The sequence below is a fragment of the Daktulosphaira vitifoliae genome, unplaced genomic scaffold, assembly GCF_025091365.1.
Source record: "Daktulosphaira vitifoliae isolate Bord-2020 unplaced genomic scaffold, ASM2509136v1 Scaffold_1, whole genome shotgun sequence".
Lineage (NCBI taxonomy): Eukaryota > Metazoa > Arthropoda > Insecta > Hemiptera > Phylloxeridae > Daktulosphaira > Daktulosphaira vitifoliae.
Genome location: NW_026099572.1, coordinates 47,706,043 through 47,728,277, shown reverse-complemented (window position 1 = coordinate 47,728,277; position 22,235 = coordinate 47,706,043). Strand labels below are relative to the sequence as shown.

General features: G+C 26.1%; 3 protein-coding genes across 7 annotated transcripts; all 3 read right to left on the bottom strand.

Moving 5' to 3' along the window:
* Positions 1-4,602: 4,602 nt before the first annotated feature.
* On the bottom strand, positions 4,603-12,527 carry LOC126894845 (zinc finger protein 665-like). Of its 2 annotated transcripts, none has more exons than XM_050666144.1 (3): positions 12,349-12,527; positions 12,185-12,272; positions 4,603-6,709 (listed from the first exon to the last, which is right to left on the bottom strand). In XM_050666144.1, exons 2-3 carry the CDS (start codon positions 12,220-12,222, stop codon positions 5,341-5,343), a joined length of 1,407 nt encoding a protein of 468 aa, XP_050522101.1. In that variant the 5' UTR covers positions 12,223-12,272; positions 12,349-12,527; the 3' UTR covers positions 4,603-5,340. The 2 variants fall into 2 exon arrangements, with proteins under 2 accessions (XP_050522101.1, XP_050522102.1); XM_050666145.1 differs by having other exon boundaries at positions 12,379-12,527.
* A 1,536-nt stretch (positions 12,528-14,063) lies between these two features.
* Positions 14,064-17,619, bottom strand: LOC126894847 (mitochondrial inner membrane protease ATP23 homolog). The gene is made up of 5 exons (XM_050666148.1): positions 17,334-17,619; positions 17,181-17,226; positions 16,579-16,660; positions 16,298-16,522; positions 14,064-14,317 (listed from the first exon to the last, which is right to left on the bottom strand). The coding sequence occupies exons 1-5, from the start codon at positions 17,527-17,529 to the stop codon at positions 14,123-14,125; spliced, it is 744 nt and encodes a 247-aa protein (XP_050522105.1). The 5' UTR covers positions 17,530-17,619; the 3' UTR covers positions 14,064-14,122.
* A 778-nt stretch (positions 17,620-18,397) lies between these two features.
* LOC126894844 (glycerate kinase-like) lies at positions 18,398-20,331 on the bottom strand. 4 transcript variants are annotated; one of them, XM_050666141.1, is made up of 3 exons: positions 20,213-20,298; positions 20,011-20,099; positions 18,398-19,929 (listed from the first exon to the last, which is right to left on the bottom strand). In XM_050666141.1, the coding sequence occupies exon 3, from the start codon at positions 19,901-19,903 to the stop codon at positions 18,467-18,469; it is 1,437 nt and encodes a 478-aa protein (XP_050522098.1). In that variant the 5' UTR covers positions 19,904-19,929; positions 20,011-20,099; positions 20,213-20,298; the 3' UTR covers positions 18,398-18,466. The 4 variants fall into 4 exon arrangements, with proteins under 4 accessions (XP_050522098.1, XP_050522100.1, XP_050522099.1 ...); XM_050666143.1 differs by having other exon boundaries at positions 20,071-20,099; XM_050666142.1 differs by lacking the exon at positions 20,011-20,099 and having other exon boundaries at positions 20,213-20,331.
* Positions 20,332-22,235: the final 1,904 nt, after the last annotated feature.

Sequence of the window (22,235 nt, the reverse complement as noted above, 5' to 3'; positions counted from 1 at the left end):
GAAAGTGCTTCAAAGCGGTTAAAATGTAACAATCAGCAGGCAAGATTATGGTATTGATATTTTGGGATGCGCTTGGAATTATATTCATTGATTATCTCAAACATGGTAAAACAATCAATAGCGATTACTACATTGCGCTTTGAAGACCGAAATTGAAAAAAAGAAGACTGCATATGGCGGCGATTGAAATAACTTAAATGGACTTTTTTTGCTTATTTAAAAAAAATAATAATACATAAATTATAATTTTTTATAGTTTAGATTATTAAAATTATGATGTATTAAAATTTTTTATTTTACCTCATCATTTTTTTCTCAAATAGAAAACATATTGGAATTAAGATCTACAATTTATTTTTTTTTTTAAAGAATTTTTGGTAGTGGTAACGTTTTTGAAATAGTTTTAAAACGTAATATTATTTTATATAAAAAATAAGATCAAAAAATTTGAACTTATTAAAAAAAAGACTCGTTAATAAAATTAAGTAGTTTTAGTACAATTGAAAAGACATTTATTCAATGAGACTTATGTTCAATTTTTCTAATTTTTCAGCAAAGACAAATTATTTTTTACATATTATAATTACATTTCTAAAACAATTTTATATACTTAAATACATTACAAAAATAATAATTTTTTTTATTATACATGACATATTTATATAATAAAATTAATAATATAACATTAAAAATTTGTCAACTTCTTCTTTCTTTTCGTCGTCTTAATTCCAACTACTTGGGGTTAGCCACCCTTATCCTAAACATCCATTTGACACAATCTCCCACTTCATGTATGCTCGCATCAGCCGTCATCATATCGAATTCAATTATATCCCACCATCTATTTTTTAATAGATCTCTTTTTTGGTCTTCCTCTACTTCTTCATTCTTTAAAATTAATTTCTATAACTGTTCTTACAGCTTCCGATTCCTCTCTCCTTATAATATAACCAAACCATCTACGTCTATTTTCTCTCATCTTATCTACGATTGACGCTACACCTATATTCCCTCTCATATGTTCGTTCCTTATCCTATCTACTCTAGTCACTCCTCTCATCCGTCTAAGCATTTTCATCTCTGCTCTACTTTCATGTCTATCGCTCAACACTATGAACCATACATCATAGCTGGTCTCACTACAGTCTTAGAGAATTTACCTTTCCGCCTCATTGGTATTCTTTTAACGCATAACAGACCAGACGATTCTCTCCACTTTAAGCACTCGCACTTAATCCTGTGTCTTACATCCGCATCAATACCACCGCTCTATTGCACAACTGATCCTAAATACTTAAAACTTTTTACTTCTCCTATCACGTCCTCACCTATTGTCACTGAACCCTTATTTCTCCTACTCAGTGTTCTTCTTTGTCAAACTCGTACTCTATATACTCTATCTTACTCCTATTTATTCTTAAACCCTTTTCGTCAACAGCTGATCTCTATACCTCTGGCTTTTGATTAATTTCCTTTCTATTTTCTCCTATTAACACTATATCGTCAGCAAACAACACGCACCACAGTACCTCTCCTTGTATTTCTCTAGTAATTTCATCCATCATTATAGAAAATAAGTAAGGGTTTAAAGCAGAACCTTGGTGCACTCCTACTTTTACCCTAAAACCTTCTGTTACTCCTCCTACATTTTCTGCTTGGTACACTTGCCATCATACATATCCTATATTATATTAATATACCTTTTCGGGATTCATTTTCTCAATAATGCCTACTTTATAACCTCCCTCGGTACTCTATCATACGCTTTCTCCAAATCTATAAATATCATACACAGCTTTTTCTTCTTTTCCCTAAACTTTTATATTAGTTGCCCTACACAAAATAATGGCTCCATTGTTGACTTACCAGGCATAAATCCAAACTAGTTTTTAGATACCGATGTCTTTTATCTATTACCTTTTCCCAAATTTTCCTATATCCTATTATAAATTCATAAGCTTTTTGCCTCTATAATTTTTCACTCCTGTATGTCTACTTTACCATTAAATATCGGCACCACAATGCTATTTTTCTATTCATTTGGGATTATTCCTTCTAATAAGATTTTATTTAAATAATTCTTTAACCACCTTATGCCAATACCGCCTAATATTTTCCATACTTCTACTGGTTCTTCATTTAGCCCTACTGCTTTATTCTTTTTCATTGATGCTACAGCTTCCCATTCCTCTTTCTCACTAATTAAATCTACCAGTCTCTCATTCCACGATATATCCTCTAATGTCTCTTTTGGATATTCCTCATTCAGTAATATTTTAAAATACTCTTTTCACTTTTTTTTTGTATCATCATCACTTGATAGTTCCCTATTGTCAACACTTTTTATACACCTTACATAGTGATAATCTTTAGACCTTTTTTCTCCCCTTAATATGTTCCTAGCCTATCATACAACTCATTAAACCTCTTAAACTTTGCCTTACTTAATACACACTTGGCAGGTTATAGATCTGTTTTAACAAATGTTTATTAATATAACATAATCACATACAAAGGTGTTTACGAATACTTTACTATCAGAATGTATCAAACACTTAAGTTAAGATATAGTATTACAAAAATTTGTTATTATAGCAAAATAGAGGAGTAAAAAAATACGATTTAAATTGTTTACAATATTATAAAAATACAATATTGTAAAATTTAATTATACACTGACACGGCCCCTCGTCGCTTCGTTATACACGATGCCCCTCGACTCATGCCACCTTTATTAGCCGTCACCCTACTATGAGTATTTGGCTAGCCAACATTGCGTGCCATACACCACTGGCAAAGTCCAACAAGTGCCGAACGGCCGACGATCACCCGCTGCAAACGAGACAGGAGTTTTCTTCCCATTGTGAAAGTGATAATGTCGACGAACCGATCCGAACCCGTGCACCGTCGCCATCAACGCTGCTAACCTTTTGTCGCCCGAGGATCACGCCGGATATCGTGTCGTCGACGCCAGCGAAAGTGCCGCGATATTATGCGAAGATTATTATTATTGTGTTCATCTTTTCGGTTTGTTTTATTTTTTTGTTAAAATAACCTGTTGTTGCTCATTAATAAACAGCTCATGGGTCTCTACCCTCAAAACCAGTGTCGACCACATTTTTGAGACATAAGTCGTGTCAACACCTTATTACTAATTTTAATATCAATAAAATATTAATTATTATATTTCACTTATACAATTAATATATATCTATAATCCGAAAATAAATAAATTACAATAAAATAATAATATTATTAAGTATATACATATAATTAAGTATACGTTAAATATTTGCAATATGGAATGAATTATAGGAAAGTATTTAGGACTACAACAAATCATTATATTATAAAAAAAAGTTATAATAATGGACGTCTACCACTGGATTTTGTCAAAAGTAGAACTATAACAATTCCAAAGAAAAGCAATGCAACGGAATGTGGAAACTATAGAACTATTGTGCTCCTTTTTCACGCTTCAAAAATACTTCTAAACATTATCAAGAACAGATTGAGAAAGCACATACAACAAAATATATGGGAAGATCAATTTGGATTTAGGAAAGGGTGAAGAACAAGAGAAGCGATATTAGCACTGAGTCACATCCGTTAGAGAAGAATTACACTGAATAGAAATACTATAGCAATATTCATAGATCTATTATAGATTATAATAGAAGGCTTTCGATTAAGTGGATTAAGATAAAAAGAATCTTATTAATGATTAAGAGAAAAAATAATACATGGGAATGATAGACGGCTCATCTTCAACTCATATATAGATCAAATAACAGAAACAAATGTAAATGGATCGATAAAAGAAGCAAGAATAAAAAGAGGAGCGAGACAAAGATGACCATGTTACCCTATCTATTCAATCATTTCATTGAAATGAGCATAGATATAATGAAAACCAAGACCAATGGAGTGAAAGTAAATGGTAAACATTTATACTGTATTCGCTTTGAGGATGACATTGTTATCTTAGCAGAGTCAGAACATGACATGAATAATATGCTACAATGATTACAATAGGTCCAAGAATTCTGCTACCTTGGAAGTATTATAGCTTCCAATCACTAATCAATACCAGACATCAGAAGAAGAATAGCATTGGCAAAGCAAGCATTTCAAAATAAGGATTAGCTTCTCACCAATAAACATCTGAGCATTGGTATACTTGAAAGATTCGTTAAAACATTTGACTAAAGAATTTGGTGTCAAACGGAGAGGAGTGGCTTTAACGACAAAGCATTGTCTTTAATAGATGATGATGACTATAAAACATGGCTAAATAAAAAAAATGCCATTGAAATAATTTTCTATATCATCAACAAACTTATCGCTAGATAATGTTTAAACTACAAACAATTATAACAGAGCTATAAAAAGTGTACTTTTATACATTTAATATTTTATCATATTTGATTTAATGTAACACTTAACCATTTTGTCCTGGTAAAATAACTTAATCAAAAATAGTTCTAAAATTTTAGAGCATAACACATAATTAATACGCGTCTAAAAATATATAATTATAATAATCTAGTAGAAATTTAAAGATGAACAAATTCCATTTTTTCATCCATTTATTAAAATATAACACAATAATAAGTTAATAATTTAATTACATTTTTGTAATATACATATGAAAAACAAAAGGGTATAAATTTACGAGCAAATATGTTTTTTACAATAAAGTTTTTAAAGTAATTTCAGACTAAATTGTTAGTGATTTAATTCATTAGTCCCCAACGATGCGTAAACGAAACATTTGTAAAATTATTTTTTCTTAATTATGTTATGAAATGACTTTTAAACGATTTTTGAACAAATTCACACAAAATAATATACATAGTTAATCCCAACGTTGCGAATACTTAATAAATTGCTATATGAGTATATACTAAAGTAATAAAATGCAGTGAAAACATAAAATTAGTTTTTTTCTAACCTTGAGGAATGGTGGGTTAAACAATTTAATTTTCATTAAACCTATAGAAATGTTTATGACTAAAACAATTTAATCAAAGATTACTAAACATTTAGGATACCATTTGAATATTATTAAAATAATATCATAAAAATGATTTTAGATAACTAATACATTAAGATTTTAATATTACTACATAAAAATATTTTATTAAATAACAAATTTGATTGATTATTTTGAAGGAATCACATATTATAAAGTATTTAGTTGAGTTTTCTGGTATTTTCCATAATTTGATTTTAGGATACAATTTGACAATATAAAATCCTAAGAATATCCACAAGACACATAACATTTGTAAGGATTATTTGCATGATATTTAATGATATTTGTGGTTGATTAAAAAGTTAAATAACGATAATTTTGTGAATGCATTTTTTTTTGTGTTTTATCAAATCTAAGTTAAAAAAAAACCTTTTTTGGCATATGTCACATTTATAAGGTTTTTCTGAACTGTGAAGTTTCTGGTGATTTTTCATATCCTCCTCGCACAAATATTCTACATCACATATATCACATTTTTTCAAAATTACTTCTGCATGAGATTTTTTATGTTTAACTAAATCTAAATTGAACGAAAACCTTTTTGAGCAAATATTACATTCGTAAGGTTTTTCAACGAAATGCGATTGAGAATGTAATTTTAAATCTGAATAAGTCAAAAAAATTTTGAGACAAACATTACATTTATGAACAACTTTTAATGTTTGTTTGTTATTTTTATCGTGTTGTAACATAATGTGTTCCTCCAACTCTTCTTGAGAGTCAAATGTAATTTTTCGAGCATAAACTAGCGAACATATTTCACACTTATTTAACTCACCACTCTTTTCAGACTTATCGTTTTCTATTGATTCAATAATTTTTTTTTTTGCAATATGAATGTTTGCTTCGTTGTTTTTTACGTTCTGTTGTGTAGAAAATACATCTTCAATAAATATTTCTGAATGATATTCCCGAACATGTCTATTAAGACTACTCTTCAGAGGATACGTTTTTGGGCATTTGAAACACTTAAACATTTTTCCATTATCTCTAGATTGTTCTTGACGATTCAACTCATTTTGTGATCTAATTAAATCCAAAGGAACATTACTGTTAATACATAGCTCGGGATGATATTCTCTAATATGTTTTGAAATACCCTGCTTTGAAGTATATGATTTTGGGCACACATTGCATTTGTAATCTTTTATGTAATTTATTGTTTTTGTATTTGAAGGCAATACATCGTTAATGCGTTTTTCAGAATGAAATTGATGAACATGTGCATCAAGATTACTCTTCAACACATATTTGTTTGAACAAATTTGACAATCATAGGTTTTGATTGTTACTTTTTGTTGTTTATTTGGAGTCATTTGGAAATTGATTTGACTTGAGTCTATTTTTCTATTACTTTGAGATGCATGATCATTTAATTGGTGTAATTCGGCTTCTTTGTTTTTGATATTTTGTAATGAAGGAAAAACACTATTGGAACATAATTTAGGATGGAAATTTTCAACATGTGTATCAAAATTACTCTTTAATACATTCTTATTCCAAATAGTTTGACAATCATTGGTTTGTATCGATTCACTATCATGATCTCCATTTTGATATATCTGGGGATAAATTTGATTAGCTTCTACTTCTATAAAGCTTTCAAATACATCATTATTTATTTCGTCGATTTCAACTTTTATTAACGTCTCGATACTTTCATTAGTAATACTGAAACAAAAAACACATAAATGATCACTTGGTAATTTTTTTTTGCATTTATTTAATGAAATGAATTATTTTTCATTATTTATTCAAAACTTGATTTTTAATTATTTGTATTTCTAAAATACAAATAATATTGTATTTTTAATTTAGTTAGCAAAAATGAAATCATTACGTTGGCTTTTAGCTTCAACGGATAGCTAAAAAGGTAATAGTTTTACTATATCGTATTTATATGAATACTCCGCTCCTCCTAAATCAATTTTGCTCTACATTATGTCAAAAGATCACAAATCGAATCTAGTTGACACTATTACCACCATAATCCGGAAAATATAGCTATTAATTCCTACAGCAAAGAATATAGTATTTTTTGGAACAATTTAAAAAATTGAAAAGAGAAAATTTTTGATATGATGTTTAATTACCCCAACACTGATTAATGTTTATATTTCCAAAGTATATTAGCAAGATATAAACATCTAAAATATTTTTAATAAATATTATATAATAATCCGCCTAATTTTCAAAAAATGAATTCAATTTAAAATGAAAACTAAAAATATCAGTTAAATATCTAACCTAAAATTAAATAAAAAATATGAATAAACTTCGTTTCAATTTAAATTTGACCAATGACCGTATCAGTCAAACCTTATGTTATAAAATAAAAAAGAAACTTAGATTTTTAGATTAGAAATAATTATTAAAACAATAAAACTTTTTAGTCATTCTAAATTTATTGCAAAATACATAATAATACATTTTTATAAATATATCTCTAAGTAAATAATTTAACTGTATTCAATTACAATAGAAACTTGATTATTAATCAACATCAGGATTGAGACAGTAACCCAACCTAATTTTCTACTAACCATCTAATAATAAAAAATTTGCAGTAACCTGTACATTTACAGATTTATATTTATAAAAACAACTTGTTAGTCTGCAATTAACGTTTAGTAATTATGTATACGTACAACAGAGCTCGAGCTTTTTGAACGACTATTTTTCGTAAGGTCAAAATATACCTAAATTTTACTATTATAATAATCGATCATATGATAAACAACAGGCAACAACGCTTGGGTTACTAATATACAGGGTGTTAAGTAAGTAATGAGACAGGTTAATTGTTACAAGCATTGAAAAAAATAGAAACCCGTTTCCTTACTTACTGAATACACTATATAGAGTGATCAATAAGTAAGAAAACGAGTGTTCATTTTCCTTATTGTTTGTAACAATTGATCATATTTCCTAACTTTTTTTTTATCTCTCTGTACAACCTAAATTAGTGATTTTTTCGTTAATCTAAATTAAGATTAAATTTGAGAAAAACAATAAATATTACAGTGATTATAAGCATAAATCAGGATGAGGGCTTTGGATCTAAATCTTATAAATTGTATCGCAATACTTCCAAATAATTAGACATTTTTTGAGGCGAGAAAAACAATTAACTTTCTAGTCCAATTTTTTTGTTTTAATTAAAGCCTTTGACATTAAGTGCTAGGTTAGGAGTCATACTGCTCAAAAAAAAAAATATTTAGATATCAAAAATATAATTATCTTTAATTTAAGGTTCTTTGAAAATATAATTTACTCATTTTCATAATAACTAATTAAATCTTTGTGCAATCTTAATGCATGCGGAATACATTAAGATGATCAACCTCAAAAAGAACTAAAATTAAAGGGACTAGACATACAAGGACGGCGGAAACGAGAAGTGCAATTCGGTTTTGTTACAAAAATTTCGTAAAAGAAAAATATTTAGCTAGCAGTGAGCACTAGCGAAAGACATGTTTTTAGAATAAAAAATGTTTAATACTAAGTGGAGAATCATGAAAATGTGTGTAAAATAGTATAAGGTACCGTAAAGTGGTATTAATTTTGAAATAGGCCATAAATCAAAATTCTCACTTTCATGTTTATATACATACTTTTTAATATGTATGCATTGAAATAGTATTTGTATTCATTTATTTTTCGAATTTTAGTGTTTGTATTATATTTAAAAATTTTTACCAAAAAATTGATATCATTTTCATGAAAATATATCATATCCAAAGTATATACAAGTACACTCTATACATATATATAGTATATATACTATGTCAAATATTTGTTTTAATATTTTTTATCAAATTTTTAGAAAGGTACAATTTTAAGAAGTTTATTCACTTAACATCACGCCGAAATAATAATAAATAAATAAATTTAATAATACATTAAAGTACCAGTTGCGTACTATATTTTGGCGTTGGGATTAGTTGCCCATTTCTGTGTAATGTGTAATTGAATTTTAGAAACGCTTGAAAGAAATTATATATCATTTTTGTTTTACGCTATTAAATTTTATATATTTTTAAACTGAAGTGCTATGACGCAATTACGAAGAGAATATGGGTGTTAATCCCTATATGACAAAAATAATTACAAATTATCTTATAATAGAATTATCTGCATTATCATAAGGAGATGTAACATTTTTTCGTTTGTAAAGGGTATTGACATTTTTTCTTATGTATATTCCTCTTCCCCTGTAAAATAACCACTAATTACGCCACTGATGTTTTATATCAGCTTGAGTATTTTTGAGGTTGCTAAATTCAAATTTTAACCATTAACTTCTATATCATGAACAAAATTTCATAAATTTTAAATGAGTACTGAGTATTTCGCAGCTGACGGGTACAATGTATAATAATAAATTTAAGATAAAACATTGAACAGTTCTAATATGTTTTTCAACATAAATACTTAATATTACATTATTAAACTTGTTTCTACACATCTTGTTTAAAATATCAGATTTGTATTTTTATACAGGTAAATAATATTATCATTATTTTGATATTATTATTTATCATTATATTATGAGCATTTATAACTGTGGATCATTAAAGCCCCTACGACTTTATTGTCATTAAAGCGTCTATAAATGTTTATTAAATTATAATTTTACCATGCTATTACATTGCTCCTATCAAACATAAACATATATTTTAAACCCAGATAAATTTAATTGAGAAAGATTTCTAACTTATTATAACACACATTAAAATATATACCAAATTTGAAACTACAAAATTATATAAATCGACGTGTCACGTGAAAATTGATCCAATTAAAAAAAAAACTGATCTAAATAGGTCTTAAATTAAAAAATTTATCTCAAAAGCATATATTTCAACCTATTTGACAATATTATCGGATGATATGAATTTTTCGACTTTGGATCACTGTGATATTATTTCAAAAATCGACTAAAATACATAACAAAACCGGATCGCATGATAAAGCCTCGTGTTCAGTAAATTAACTCAAAACGAAATATGTATATATATTATAGATTATTTTTGGGTGGTGGTTTTGTACGAGAATGAAAATGATTGAGTTACTATGAATTTATTGAATAAAATGAAATAAATTTAAATTTCTCTCGAGGATTTTATGAGAAGATGTAAAATATAGAAAAACAAAGTGATACTTGAACATTTATTAATACAACAATAACTTTAAATAGAAATTATAGTAATTATTTATCACACTTAAAGTATTAATAACGCCACTTGTAATCTAAGCTTGTGCTAACCGTGAGAATCAATAAATATTCCAAGTAATATAGGAACCACAAGTGGGTTCTCAATCTTCGCAAGAGTCTATATTTGTGTTGACCACAAAGAAAACCCACTCAAAGATTGGACTAAGCTGGTTAACTTCATACAATTGTTATCGATTTTATTTATTTAAATATTATTTTATTCTAGTAATAACTTAATTTTTCTGATTCCTCACTCAATTTATGTACTCATTATACTTAAATTTAATCCTTAGAAATCTTCTGTGAAATGTAAGTTTATCTTCATGATGTTATAAGCAAGGTTGAAAATAAATATACTACAATTTTTTAATGAATTTATAATGTATGCCAAGCCACTTCTTGGACTTGTTGAAAGATCATAAAGTGAAGGAGTGAACCGAAATGACAGTTTTGTGCCCTTTTATATTAAATTTAATCCATCTTGTTTTAACAATTATAGTTGAAATTATACAGCGGTAAGGAAAAATATACATAAATAATACATAACTATTAAATTCTTCAACTTCAACTCTTATTGATATCTCAATGTTATCTTTAATAAAAGTATAACAAATGACACATAAATGATCATCATTATCGTTATCACTTTTTATCTATACTCCCATTTCAGATATGTTAATATACTATTCAATTAAACATCAATGTATCAATATGAATCCTTTTTAAACTCAGTCCATCAATATACATAGCTATACTTGAATTATTATTTATATTTACCGCCGCCCTAATTTAGGAAATGTATGTTTTTAAGTTAAAACAGTATAAAAACTAAAGTTTGAATTACAAGTATAAGAGCATTATTTTAATTTAAATTAAACATTCTTAAATTCAATGCATAATAATTAATAATCAACCTCATCTTGACTGAATTTTACATAAAATAGATCAAATAGTATTTATTATATTCATGAACAAAACTAACAAAGGTCCTCAACCGGTTTTTAAAAATATTTATACTAAAACAATGGTTTCTAATATATTAGCTTAATTGAATTAAAATAAGGTTATTCAATTAAAAATAAATAAATTCACATTAAAATCACCATCTAAAACAATCAGTCTGTTGATTAGTAGGCATGCACTAAGTAAGGTTGTTAATTTGGACAATATTCCAGGTAAAGTATATTTAAAAATATTAATTGAGTACTATTACCCAATTAAGAGTTTGGTACATTAATATAATTAATTGTAATACATTGTAACTATTAACATTTTGTTCAACTTCAGGTAAATATTGTTGTTGATGGATAATTTTTTTTATTTTTTATTTAATATATATTTTCATACAAAACTCTTGATAATCATTTAAAATCACTGAAATATTGTTATTTTAAATTTAAACTTTCTTTTGATTATACAGAGTGTTTCTTTTATTTGTTAGCCATTTATTATGATTTAATAAAATCAGGTCATTTTCTATTCTTTTAAAAATTTGATCAATTATAAATCATTAATTATTTTTTAGATTTACTCGCATTTGTTTATAATAAATCAATTTACTATGCATAACTTATAAATTTAGTTAAATAGAATCTTTAGAATGAGATATTTTAAAACAATTTCATTACTATTAAGAAATAATGTATAATGAGTATGTTCAAATATTATTATTTCTATAATTTATTTACTAAAATGAACCAATTTTATAATATCTCATAATCTAAAAACTAAAATTAATAATAAAATATTCAACAGAAATGTTATTTTAGTATCTAGTCGAAACAGATCAGGTAAAATGATCATCCATAAATATTATTTTGAAATGTCTCTTATTTTCTAATGAAAAATTAAATAAAACATTAAACAAAGAATATATTTTTGACAAAAAAATTTACAACTCTAAATCTATTCTTTCAGTAAAAACTTACTTATCAATAAGAGGTAAATTGTTGCTCTTGTCAGTCATATTTTTGATGTTTAGATTCTATGTTTTTTCTAAGAAATAATTTTGATCACCTAATAAATTCATAAATGAAATATAGTAATATTATTTTTAATAATATATCATTTAATTTTAAAAATAGTGCAATACCATCTATTTAGAATTATATTTCTTTATTACTTGTTCGATTATGCTGATTTAAAAGGGAAATACTATTTAGAATTAACAAAAAACTACAAAATATCATAAATCGTATTAAGAAAAATACAACCAAATAAATTTAAATATTCATTTTAAAAATTTGAATGATACAAGTTATATTTTAAATATTGCTATCAGAGTTTACTCGCCATTTCATCCACATATATATGTACTAAATTAAGGTGCTAATTAGTGATAAGAGATCACATAATCGCCATTTAGAGTAAATAGAACGAGACAAAATCACTGATATTAGAGAATTTAATGCACAAATATAGATAATAAAGTGATTAATGTTAACTGCAATTTATTACAAATAGTATTTATAATTTAATACTAATTATAATCAATGATAAAACCTAAAACCAATCGAGGGAATACCATTAAACATTTTAGTATCTTTTTTTTTGTTATTTTTCACCTGGCTCAAGAACATGTTCAATTGTAAGCTCATCGGACCTGTATAGTGTGTACCTAGTAAATGTATTTGTTCTTAAATACATATGACATGTTAGAGGTGTTAAGGATTTCAACATTAAACACCTTTGATAGATAATTGCAACTCAAAAGAGATAAGACCATTTAAAGAAGTCAGTTTTTTTATAAATATAACTTGGCAAACATTTTTTGTTTTAAACAGATTTTTAATTGGTTTTTAGCTTTAATACAAAGTTCAGAAGGTTGATAGAATATTCATTTAATGTCATTTTTTGCTTATATTTTTAAATTTTAGAGTTGGGTTTATTTTGGATTTTGATTTCATTTTTTAGAAGAATGTTCCAATCCCTGATTGAAGTTTTAACTATAGATTATACTTTAACTATACACAATTATTACACTAACATCTATTATCTTACAATTGTTTGAAATAATTATGTATATGCTAATTAAATACAGATACATTTATTATTTACTAATTTGTAGTACAACTATAAGTTTTAATGTTCTATTATTATATCATTTAATTACACTCACTATTTATAAGACTTTATTAAATACTGTTATTTATTATGAACAAATAATTACAAAAGTTAGTATATTAATTATATTATAATTATTGTACCAAATTTTATTGAGATCATTTTTTAAAAATGTAATCCAATTCTAAATAATTTGTACTTAAAAAACTAATAAAATATAAAAAAGTGATATGTTTTGCAATAAAAGGATGATTTATAGTAAACATACAAATAATCATCACATTATTAGCTTTTATTCCAATTATTTGAGCTCAGCATTACCTTACAATGATTTGACAGAATTTTTACATCAATTGTCGAGCTGACGCCACCTCATTATGAGTAGGGAACTAGTAAAGGGTGTGTGTTACTGTTAAAGTTTCCATATAGTTACACATCTAGAAACTAACAGCAAACAGTGCAAATTATCAGTACTAATATGCCACACCACACCCTAGTAAATATTAAATAAAATGTCTTTAAAAAACGTCAAAATTAAAAACTGTTATCTTCAGTATAATATTGTAAGCAATTAAAAAAGTAATTACTTTAAACAATTAAAATATCAATGTTTAAAATAGTATTTAAAACTTATGTTTTCAAATAAATGTTGTAAACTTAGAAACCATTAATATAGATATCCAACTTAGATATCATTAAAAAATTTAAACTAAATTATATTAGTTAATAACAAAATTCATAATATAAACTATTCTAAAATTTATTTAATATTTCTAATTCAAACAGTTTTCATTATAATATAATTAATCGTAACCCATCATAAAAGCTTCTGCGTAAGCTAAATCATAATCAATTCTTCTTCCTTTAACTCTACGCCCAATGGGTTCTAAATCTGCATAACACTTGTCAAAAACTTTTTCAACAGCTGCTTTTGCTTCTTCTAATGTTACATCTCTAACAGCTAAAACAGATACTGTAGCTTTGTGTTTAACACAGTCCTAAAAAAACAAAAGGTAATAATATATATTATCAACTTTTTTTTAAACTAGTCTGATAAATTTGACCCTTTACTTGCCCCTCCGGAAAGGGATGGAAAATTGCAATTTTTGCATGAAAAGTTAACATTTTCAATATAACTATTGAAAATGTTCTCAAAATACTCTTAACTTCAAAAATATTTTAAATTAAAGCTTAAGTTACATACGCTAAATTTAAAACTTTTGTCTAGGCAACTCTTTATGAGCTTCCATAGTTTAAAAAACATATATTTTTGCATTAAAATTTTTTTTATAAGTATTTGAAAAATATTTACATTTGACACATTTTTTTTTAAATCTGTTTATTGATTCTTATAAAAGGAAATTCTAAACATAAAATACACATAAAAAGAAGATATTTTTCAACTTAACTTTTGAAAATACTTTTATATATGAGGCACATAGAGCCAAAACAGCCTAACCCACAAAAGCGAAATTGTGCAGAACAGGCATTTAAAGTTTTGATTATTTTCAATATTTTTTTTTTTAAAACCCACCCCAAGGAAAATAACAATAACTTATTAGTATATATATATCCTTGCCTTTTAAACCATCTATAAAGTATTAGTTAATTAAAATTGGTTAAGTTTTTGATGTGGGTAAGACCACTATAAATTTTGAAAAATTTTTATTTAATAGAGTTTTCTGTGGTTTAGGCCAACTTATAGGATATTTATTATTCACTTTTATTCACACAACATAAAAATATTATGTAAATAATTGTATTAGTTTATTAGTAACTTTTTTAAATAATATTGTAATTAAGTTCTAGTACAGAATAATTATTAACAATGAGATTATTACTAAACTTAACGAAACAAAAAAATAAAATCACTTTTAATAGTGTGTAACAATATTTCAGTTAATAATATTTTACTTTTAATAAATTTGATTAACTTGAAAATTTGGTATTTATAAATTTTTAACATTATTATCACATAATAGTCTTCAGTATTGAATAATATTAATAAACAGTACTATAATTATAACTAAACCAAACAAAATAAAATAAAAATAGCTTTTAACAATATAACTCACTAAAATTCAGATGGCCTAATCCACTAGCATAGGGTTGGGCCATTAAGGTTCTGAAATTATATTTCGTAATCACAGTGCCAAAAACAATTTATGTAATGCCATCTAGTGAATCATTTTTTTTGTGGGATAGACCATAGTGGATTTCAAATATTATATAAACAGAATTTGAATTTTGTGGGTTAGGCTGTTTTGGATCTATGCGCCTCATATATATCTTAAATTAAAACTTATGTAATAAACTTTAATTTGAAAAATTTTTTTTGACCTTTATAAATGTCATTATGGTAAAAACAAATATCACAGTTAAAAAAAAAGAACAATTTGAGTATAAAAATTACACAATGTAGATAAATTGTTATACAAAAACTTATTTAAAAGTATTATTAAGAAATTACTGTATACTCCGTTGTCTCTTTTAAGAAGGGTAAGTTTTTTTTGTATTTTTTAAGTTTTTTAAAGTTGTAAATAAACCATTTGGAGGACTACAATCTCCATCAAAAAAATTAAATTTAATACTTTCTTTGTGTACATTTTTTATTTTTACTATTTTTATCGTAATTAATTTTTAAAAAAATTACAACTGCAAATTTTTTATTTTAAAATTCTTTACAAGGGAAGGCCAAAATGATGAGGTCACCAGTTTTCATAAAAGTTATATATAACTTGTTTTGAATATTTTGCTTCCCTTGTTAAGAAAAACTACTGAAATTTTAAACCAGCTTAAATTATTATTTTTATCTTTGAAAGTGTGATGTATTATACCTTATTAAAATACATAGAAGTGTTAAATGGTTGAGATACAAGGTTCAATTGTGTTTAAAATAACCAATTTTCCTACTTTAACGGAAAAACATTTTCGTATTACCAATTAACAACCAGTATTGGTAACAAAAATAAACTAACTTGATGTTTTTTCTTAAAGTTAAAAACAGATGAATGACCCTCTAACATTGATGAAAAAATTCCACAATGTGTTAAATTTGCAGCTCTTATTTCAGTACATGCTAAATGCTCAATATTTCGAAAGTCTAATTTGCGTGTACAACTATCAAACATGTGTATAAGTTCATGAGTAAGTACACCTTGAATTGTTCCTTTAGATGTTGCTGTGTTTTGGCATATAACCACCTAAAAATTAGCCAAAAAATTAATTTTTTACAATAAAAATAAACAGAATAAATTACTTGATTCATTATTGGATCATAGCCACCATGAACAGTCGTATCACAAAGTTCACATGCTATATGCCTTGATGGGTTTACTTCACTAAATCATCATATTATAAAGAATATCTTATTTTATATATTTATTTATTTCATATATTTGTATGTTTGAATATCTCATTTTTTAATAGAATAACTTACTGTGTATTTAATTACATTTGACATGGCCACCGGGAATTGATGGCTAGTCATTGAAATCTAGAAATTATGTGAAAAAAAGAGACATGGTACAGGATTAGAACCTACGACTCAAGGTATCATAGAGAAAAACCTTACCCCTAGATCAACATGCACTTATGTTTCAGATTCTGATACAATTTCATATAGATTGATAACATAATATATGGCATAGAATAACACTGTATCGTGTCATATTTATAAGTTGTGTAATGTACAATATGAAACTTAATTTAAATAATATTAAGACAGAATATCAATAAGAATATAAAAAAAATTGAATCATAAAAAATCTCTGATAATATTACATTTTTTAAATATGAAAAACCATAAAAGAAAATTTCACCATTACATTTATAAATGAAATAAAAATCAATAGTACTCACCAGCCTGCTTTCTTTAAAGCACCAAACATTACTTTGACTAAAGGACCTATTATGGATAAATTCATTAAAATTAAATCATTAATGACAAAAATTAAGAAAAATGTTATCTAGTAATTTTTAATAATAACATGGTATTACAATTTAAGTACTCACTATTATTTATGCAATATTTAACTTTTCCTTCACATTTAATTTTTTCAAAATTTTCATTTCCTCGTCCTTCAAATAAAATATTTTTAACAGTCGGCTTAAAATTACCTCTCCTCTCAGGGAATAAATCAAAACCCCAACCATCGTAATTATCTGTTTTTGATGATTGTGGATTACTATTTTTACCTTCTTGATTCATTGTAAAGAAAAATAAATAATATATACTAATAAAAACCTAGCAAAAACGAAGACTTTAAGTTTTAAATTCGTAAACATAAGTTACAATTAAATAACAAATCAAGTTTAATTTTCAGAATTATTAAAATTCCTAATTTATTTTAGATAAGTTTCATCCCGGCATATTTGTTATCAGTGATAACTAGTGTTGCTGGTAGAGACGGACATTATCAAATATTTTGATTACCAGATATATCCAATAATTTTTAAAAAACTATCAAGTAATCATTCAATTGTTATTATCCAACAACTAGTTTTTGACTATAGAACTTCCGGGTGAATTATTCGATAGTTTTCATTCAAATTAAAATTACTGGTTAAATTTTTCAATCAAATAAATACTACGGAATGAAATTTGCACGATTATGTTCGGTCTTTGTTAAAAAAAAAAAAACTCAACTATATTTTACTTAATAGTTTGAAAATATTGGGTTTACAGTTCCCTGCATCGTAAAGTACTTATTACTTGTACCTGTCATGACGGCACACTGATGTTAACCCAGGGACTCTGCCAGATGGTTCTGTTGACAACCATCACCACTTGGAGGTGCCCTGGTTGCAGGCACAAGCGATCATAAGGAATTTTTAATGAATCTCAAATTCGAACTCTTGTGGAATGCAAATTTTATAGGATACAATGTTCACGGTGGGTCCAGTCAAAAATACAGACAACTTTTTTTTTTTGTGTCGGTGTAACTTTTCAAGAAAAATTTGAAGTAATTTATAATAACTACTTTATAAAACATTGATTCCACAAATTTTTGTCTTTCCTACCTAAAACAACTTAGGGTGTGAAATTAAATTATTTTTAATAAATTCAAATACTAAAATAATATAACTTACAATTTAAACATTTATTTTAAATTAGGTTAAAATTCGTGTACAATGAACTAGTTAAATTATTTATTCGACTTTATTTTTGGATCAATGATAATAATTTGTAAATCCATTACATTTGTGCCGGTGTGACCAATTTTCAAGAGGTCTAAACCATTATTGAATTTAGAATAAAATGTATAACTATCATTATTTATAATGTACATCAACGGGTCTAGCCCTTCAGTTACAGCTTTTTTCAGTAGATCTGGGTATCCAAAAGCACCACAGGCATCAGTCGGACCATCAATTCCATCTGTTCCTCCACTAAAGAACATTATATCAAAATTATTTTCATTAATTTCATCTAAATCTATTGATGTTCTTAAAGCCAACTCTTGATTTCTCCCTCCAATGCCATTTCCTTTTAAAATTACTGTAGTTTCCCCACCACCAAACAAACACAATCCACAACCTTTTTGTGATGCTTTTTTCACTTTATTCAACAAATCATCAAGATTTATTTCACAATTTAAAGTTATAATATTTTTAAGGAGTAAATTTTTCAAGTTTACATCTTCATCATTTAGGTACAATTTGCAAATAAATTTGATAAGATTTGAGTAAAGTTTGGACACTTCTTTAACATTACCTTGTATAGAATCAGAAAGTAATACAGAAACATACTGAGTTGTCTTATTGACTCCTGTATTTAGTGCAATTTTATTATTACCAACAATTATATTGTGAACTTTTGTAAAATCTATATCAGTATCTATTTTATTTTTTAATATAGCATCAAGTACAGTTTTTGGTAATTTATCTATAACATTTAAATTTTTTATTATTTTAAGTGGCACTTCATTACTGTCTTCATTAAGAACAGTTGGTCCACTGGCAATAGCATTCATTGGATCTCCAATTATGTCTGATAAAATTAACGAAACAACAGTAGCATTATTGACAAATTTGATAAATCTCCCACCTTTAACATTTGATAAAGCTTTTCTGACAGAATTCAATTGATTTATTGATGCCCCACAAGATCCCAATAAATTTACTGCACAAATTTTATCTAAAAGTGGAACTGTTGGTGAAGACAATAAAGCTGATCCGCCCCCTGAGATTAGAACTATTAAAACATCATTAGGATTTAAACTTTTAACAAAATTCTTAATATCATTAGTATTATTAACTGCATTTTGATCAGGTATATTATTTTCGGCACCTTCAAGCACAGAAATTACAGAATCTTTCACAGTTACACGAGTCCCAAAAGGTACACTTAATATAGCTTTTTTTAAATGACCATCTAGAATTTTTTCCATCTCTAAAGCCATACTCAATACAGCTTTACCAAATCCAACCATATAAATTTTTTCTGGTATTGGAATTTGGATATTATTTACAGACAATACATATTTTCTGTATGTGACAGAGTTTCGAATTATGTTCCTAGGTATAACAGACATTATGCATTCTTGGAAAATATTTATTATATTCTTCTTCATTTCGTTCATGAATATAAAAAATAATCAACCAATATCTACAAATAAAGATAATTTTTTAGTTCATATCATTTATACTAATCAATTTTGAAACATAGTATTACTATAGTTATATTTACTCTAATATAACAAAACTATTATTTATTTTACATTGAAGATTTTAACTACCACTTTTGTACCTTTACTAGTTTTTCATTTTTAATAAAATCTTCCTATAAAGTTTAATTTATATTTTATTAGTTTTCAGATAAAAAAGGTATAATATAAATGTTTGAATCCAAAACTATTTTAAATTATAAATAACCGTGAGAAAATATGTACTTGCATCAAGCTATCAATTTTCGAAACAAACTAATGCCGAATAATTTATTCTTTCTTGGTATATTCATACAAATTAAAAAAAAATATGTTCATAAATAACTTAAACATGAAATGATAACATTCTACTAAGAACCAGGTTATGGACACTTCGATATGTAAACAAAAAGTAGCAGCTATTTTATTGTAGGTATTGGTATTATCATTTTGTTGTCATGATAAGAACTAATATCGGTTGAGTGAAAATATATATTACAAGAATTTTACTTTTAGTCATTTTATTTTATAAATTTTTCATCTTTTATATAATATTATATTTAATATAATAGTTTATGTTTGCGTTATCAAAAACTGCATTAACTCAAGAATTGCTACCAAAAATGATGATTATAAAATGTTTAAAAAACCAAAGGATTTTCCTTAGTTAGGTTTTTTTATCATAAATTAATAAAAATAATATTTGTATCTTAAAAAATCTTAAATTTATTCAATAATTATAAAAAATAGTTACAAAATTGCAACAGAAATGATTTGTCAGACAAATCAATTGATACATTGAATAAGTATTATATGGTTTTTAATGTTCATTTCAGACCTTATATGTTTTCTAACCCAGAAAATTTTTTCAAAGAGTCTAAGGGCTTAAATTGTCTGAATGACAAATGAAATTTTAACTAATTTAAGTGGTGTTGTTCCTCCTAATTTAAGTGGTGTAACAGTCTTATTGCATTTTATCCTGAAAAAACTCATAATTTGAACATTTTAATGTTGATATGGCTGATAACCATGATTTAAGTTTTCCTGCTATAAATACCCTTACTTATGTATGTGACTATCTAGTTAAGAAATTACTAAAAAAAACATAATAGTGGTATTTGTATTAGTTATGCTAAATCTCAAAATAAGTTAGATGAATCTTTTTTTTACATATTTTAAGGCTTACTATAATGAAAATATATCCACTTATGGAAATTTAAACACTCCACCTAATGTGTTTGTAAATTATATTAGTGAATTAGATAATATTATTATAGAAGAATTTCCAATAATTGCTGTAAACAATAATATAGGAAAAGAAATAAAAAAAGGAATAAATAATATTCCTTTTAAGCATCCATATCCAAACTTTGATTATGAGTTTTTAAAAACCTTACACAACACTGAGAATATTTAGTTCTTTAAAATTTGTAAACAAAATTTTTGGTCCATTCTGATTATTCTGTGTAAGAACTAATATAACATAAAATGAATATAAATATATGTATATATGACGACTGTGATTGGACACGATGCCTTATCAGGCGATCGATCTAGTTTGTTATATATTTCCCGTAGAGAGGAAACTTTGAAGTAATTTCGCCATCAACTATTTTATTAGTATTTTCCGATTACCCCACATTTTAAAATTTTATGTGTCCGGAAATATTTTTGTCGCTAGGTGCTCGCCGAATATTCATCCTACGAAATTTCTCTAACAAAATTTGATTCCACTCCCCAGGGGCGTAGATATAAATTTTCAAGGGAGGTCCACATTTTTTCAAAGTGATGAGTAAAAAGGTCTTTACAAACTAAAAAATCTTTATTTGCACGTATTAAAGCTTAAAAAGAACAGTATAGCATAGTTGGGACAAGTANGCACGTATTAAAGCTTAAAAAGAACAGTATAGCATAGTTGGGACAAGTATAGACGATAATTGACCAGGAGCGTCATTTCAACTTTTTTGTTAAAAAATGTTGGCAGCCCATTTAGCCTCATATACCAGGCCACAATTGTTACTACCTTTTAGTGGTGAACATTTTTTGGGAGTCCCTTTTATAAAAGTTGTATTTATTTTGTTGGGTGGCGCAATATAAAGTAACCTCGATAAGTTTTAACAGACATCACCTAGATTTATTAAATGCATAAAAAAACATAATTTAAAAATTTAAGATTGAAAAAACATTTTACAGGTTGCTCAACACGATTTTCGTATCAAAAACAACATCCTAATTATTAAATTATTATTAATTATTAAAATTCTAAATT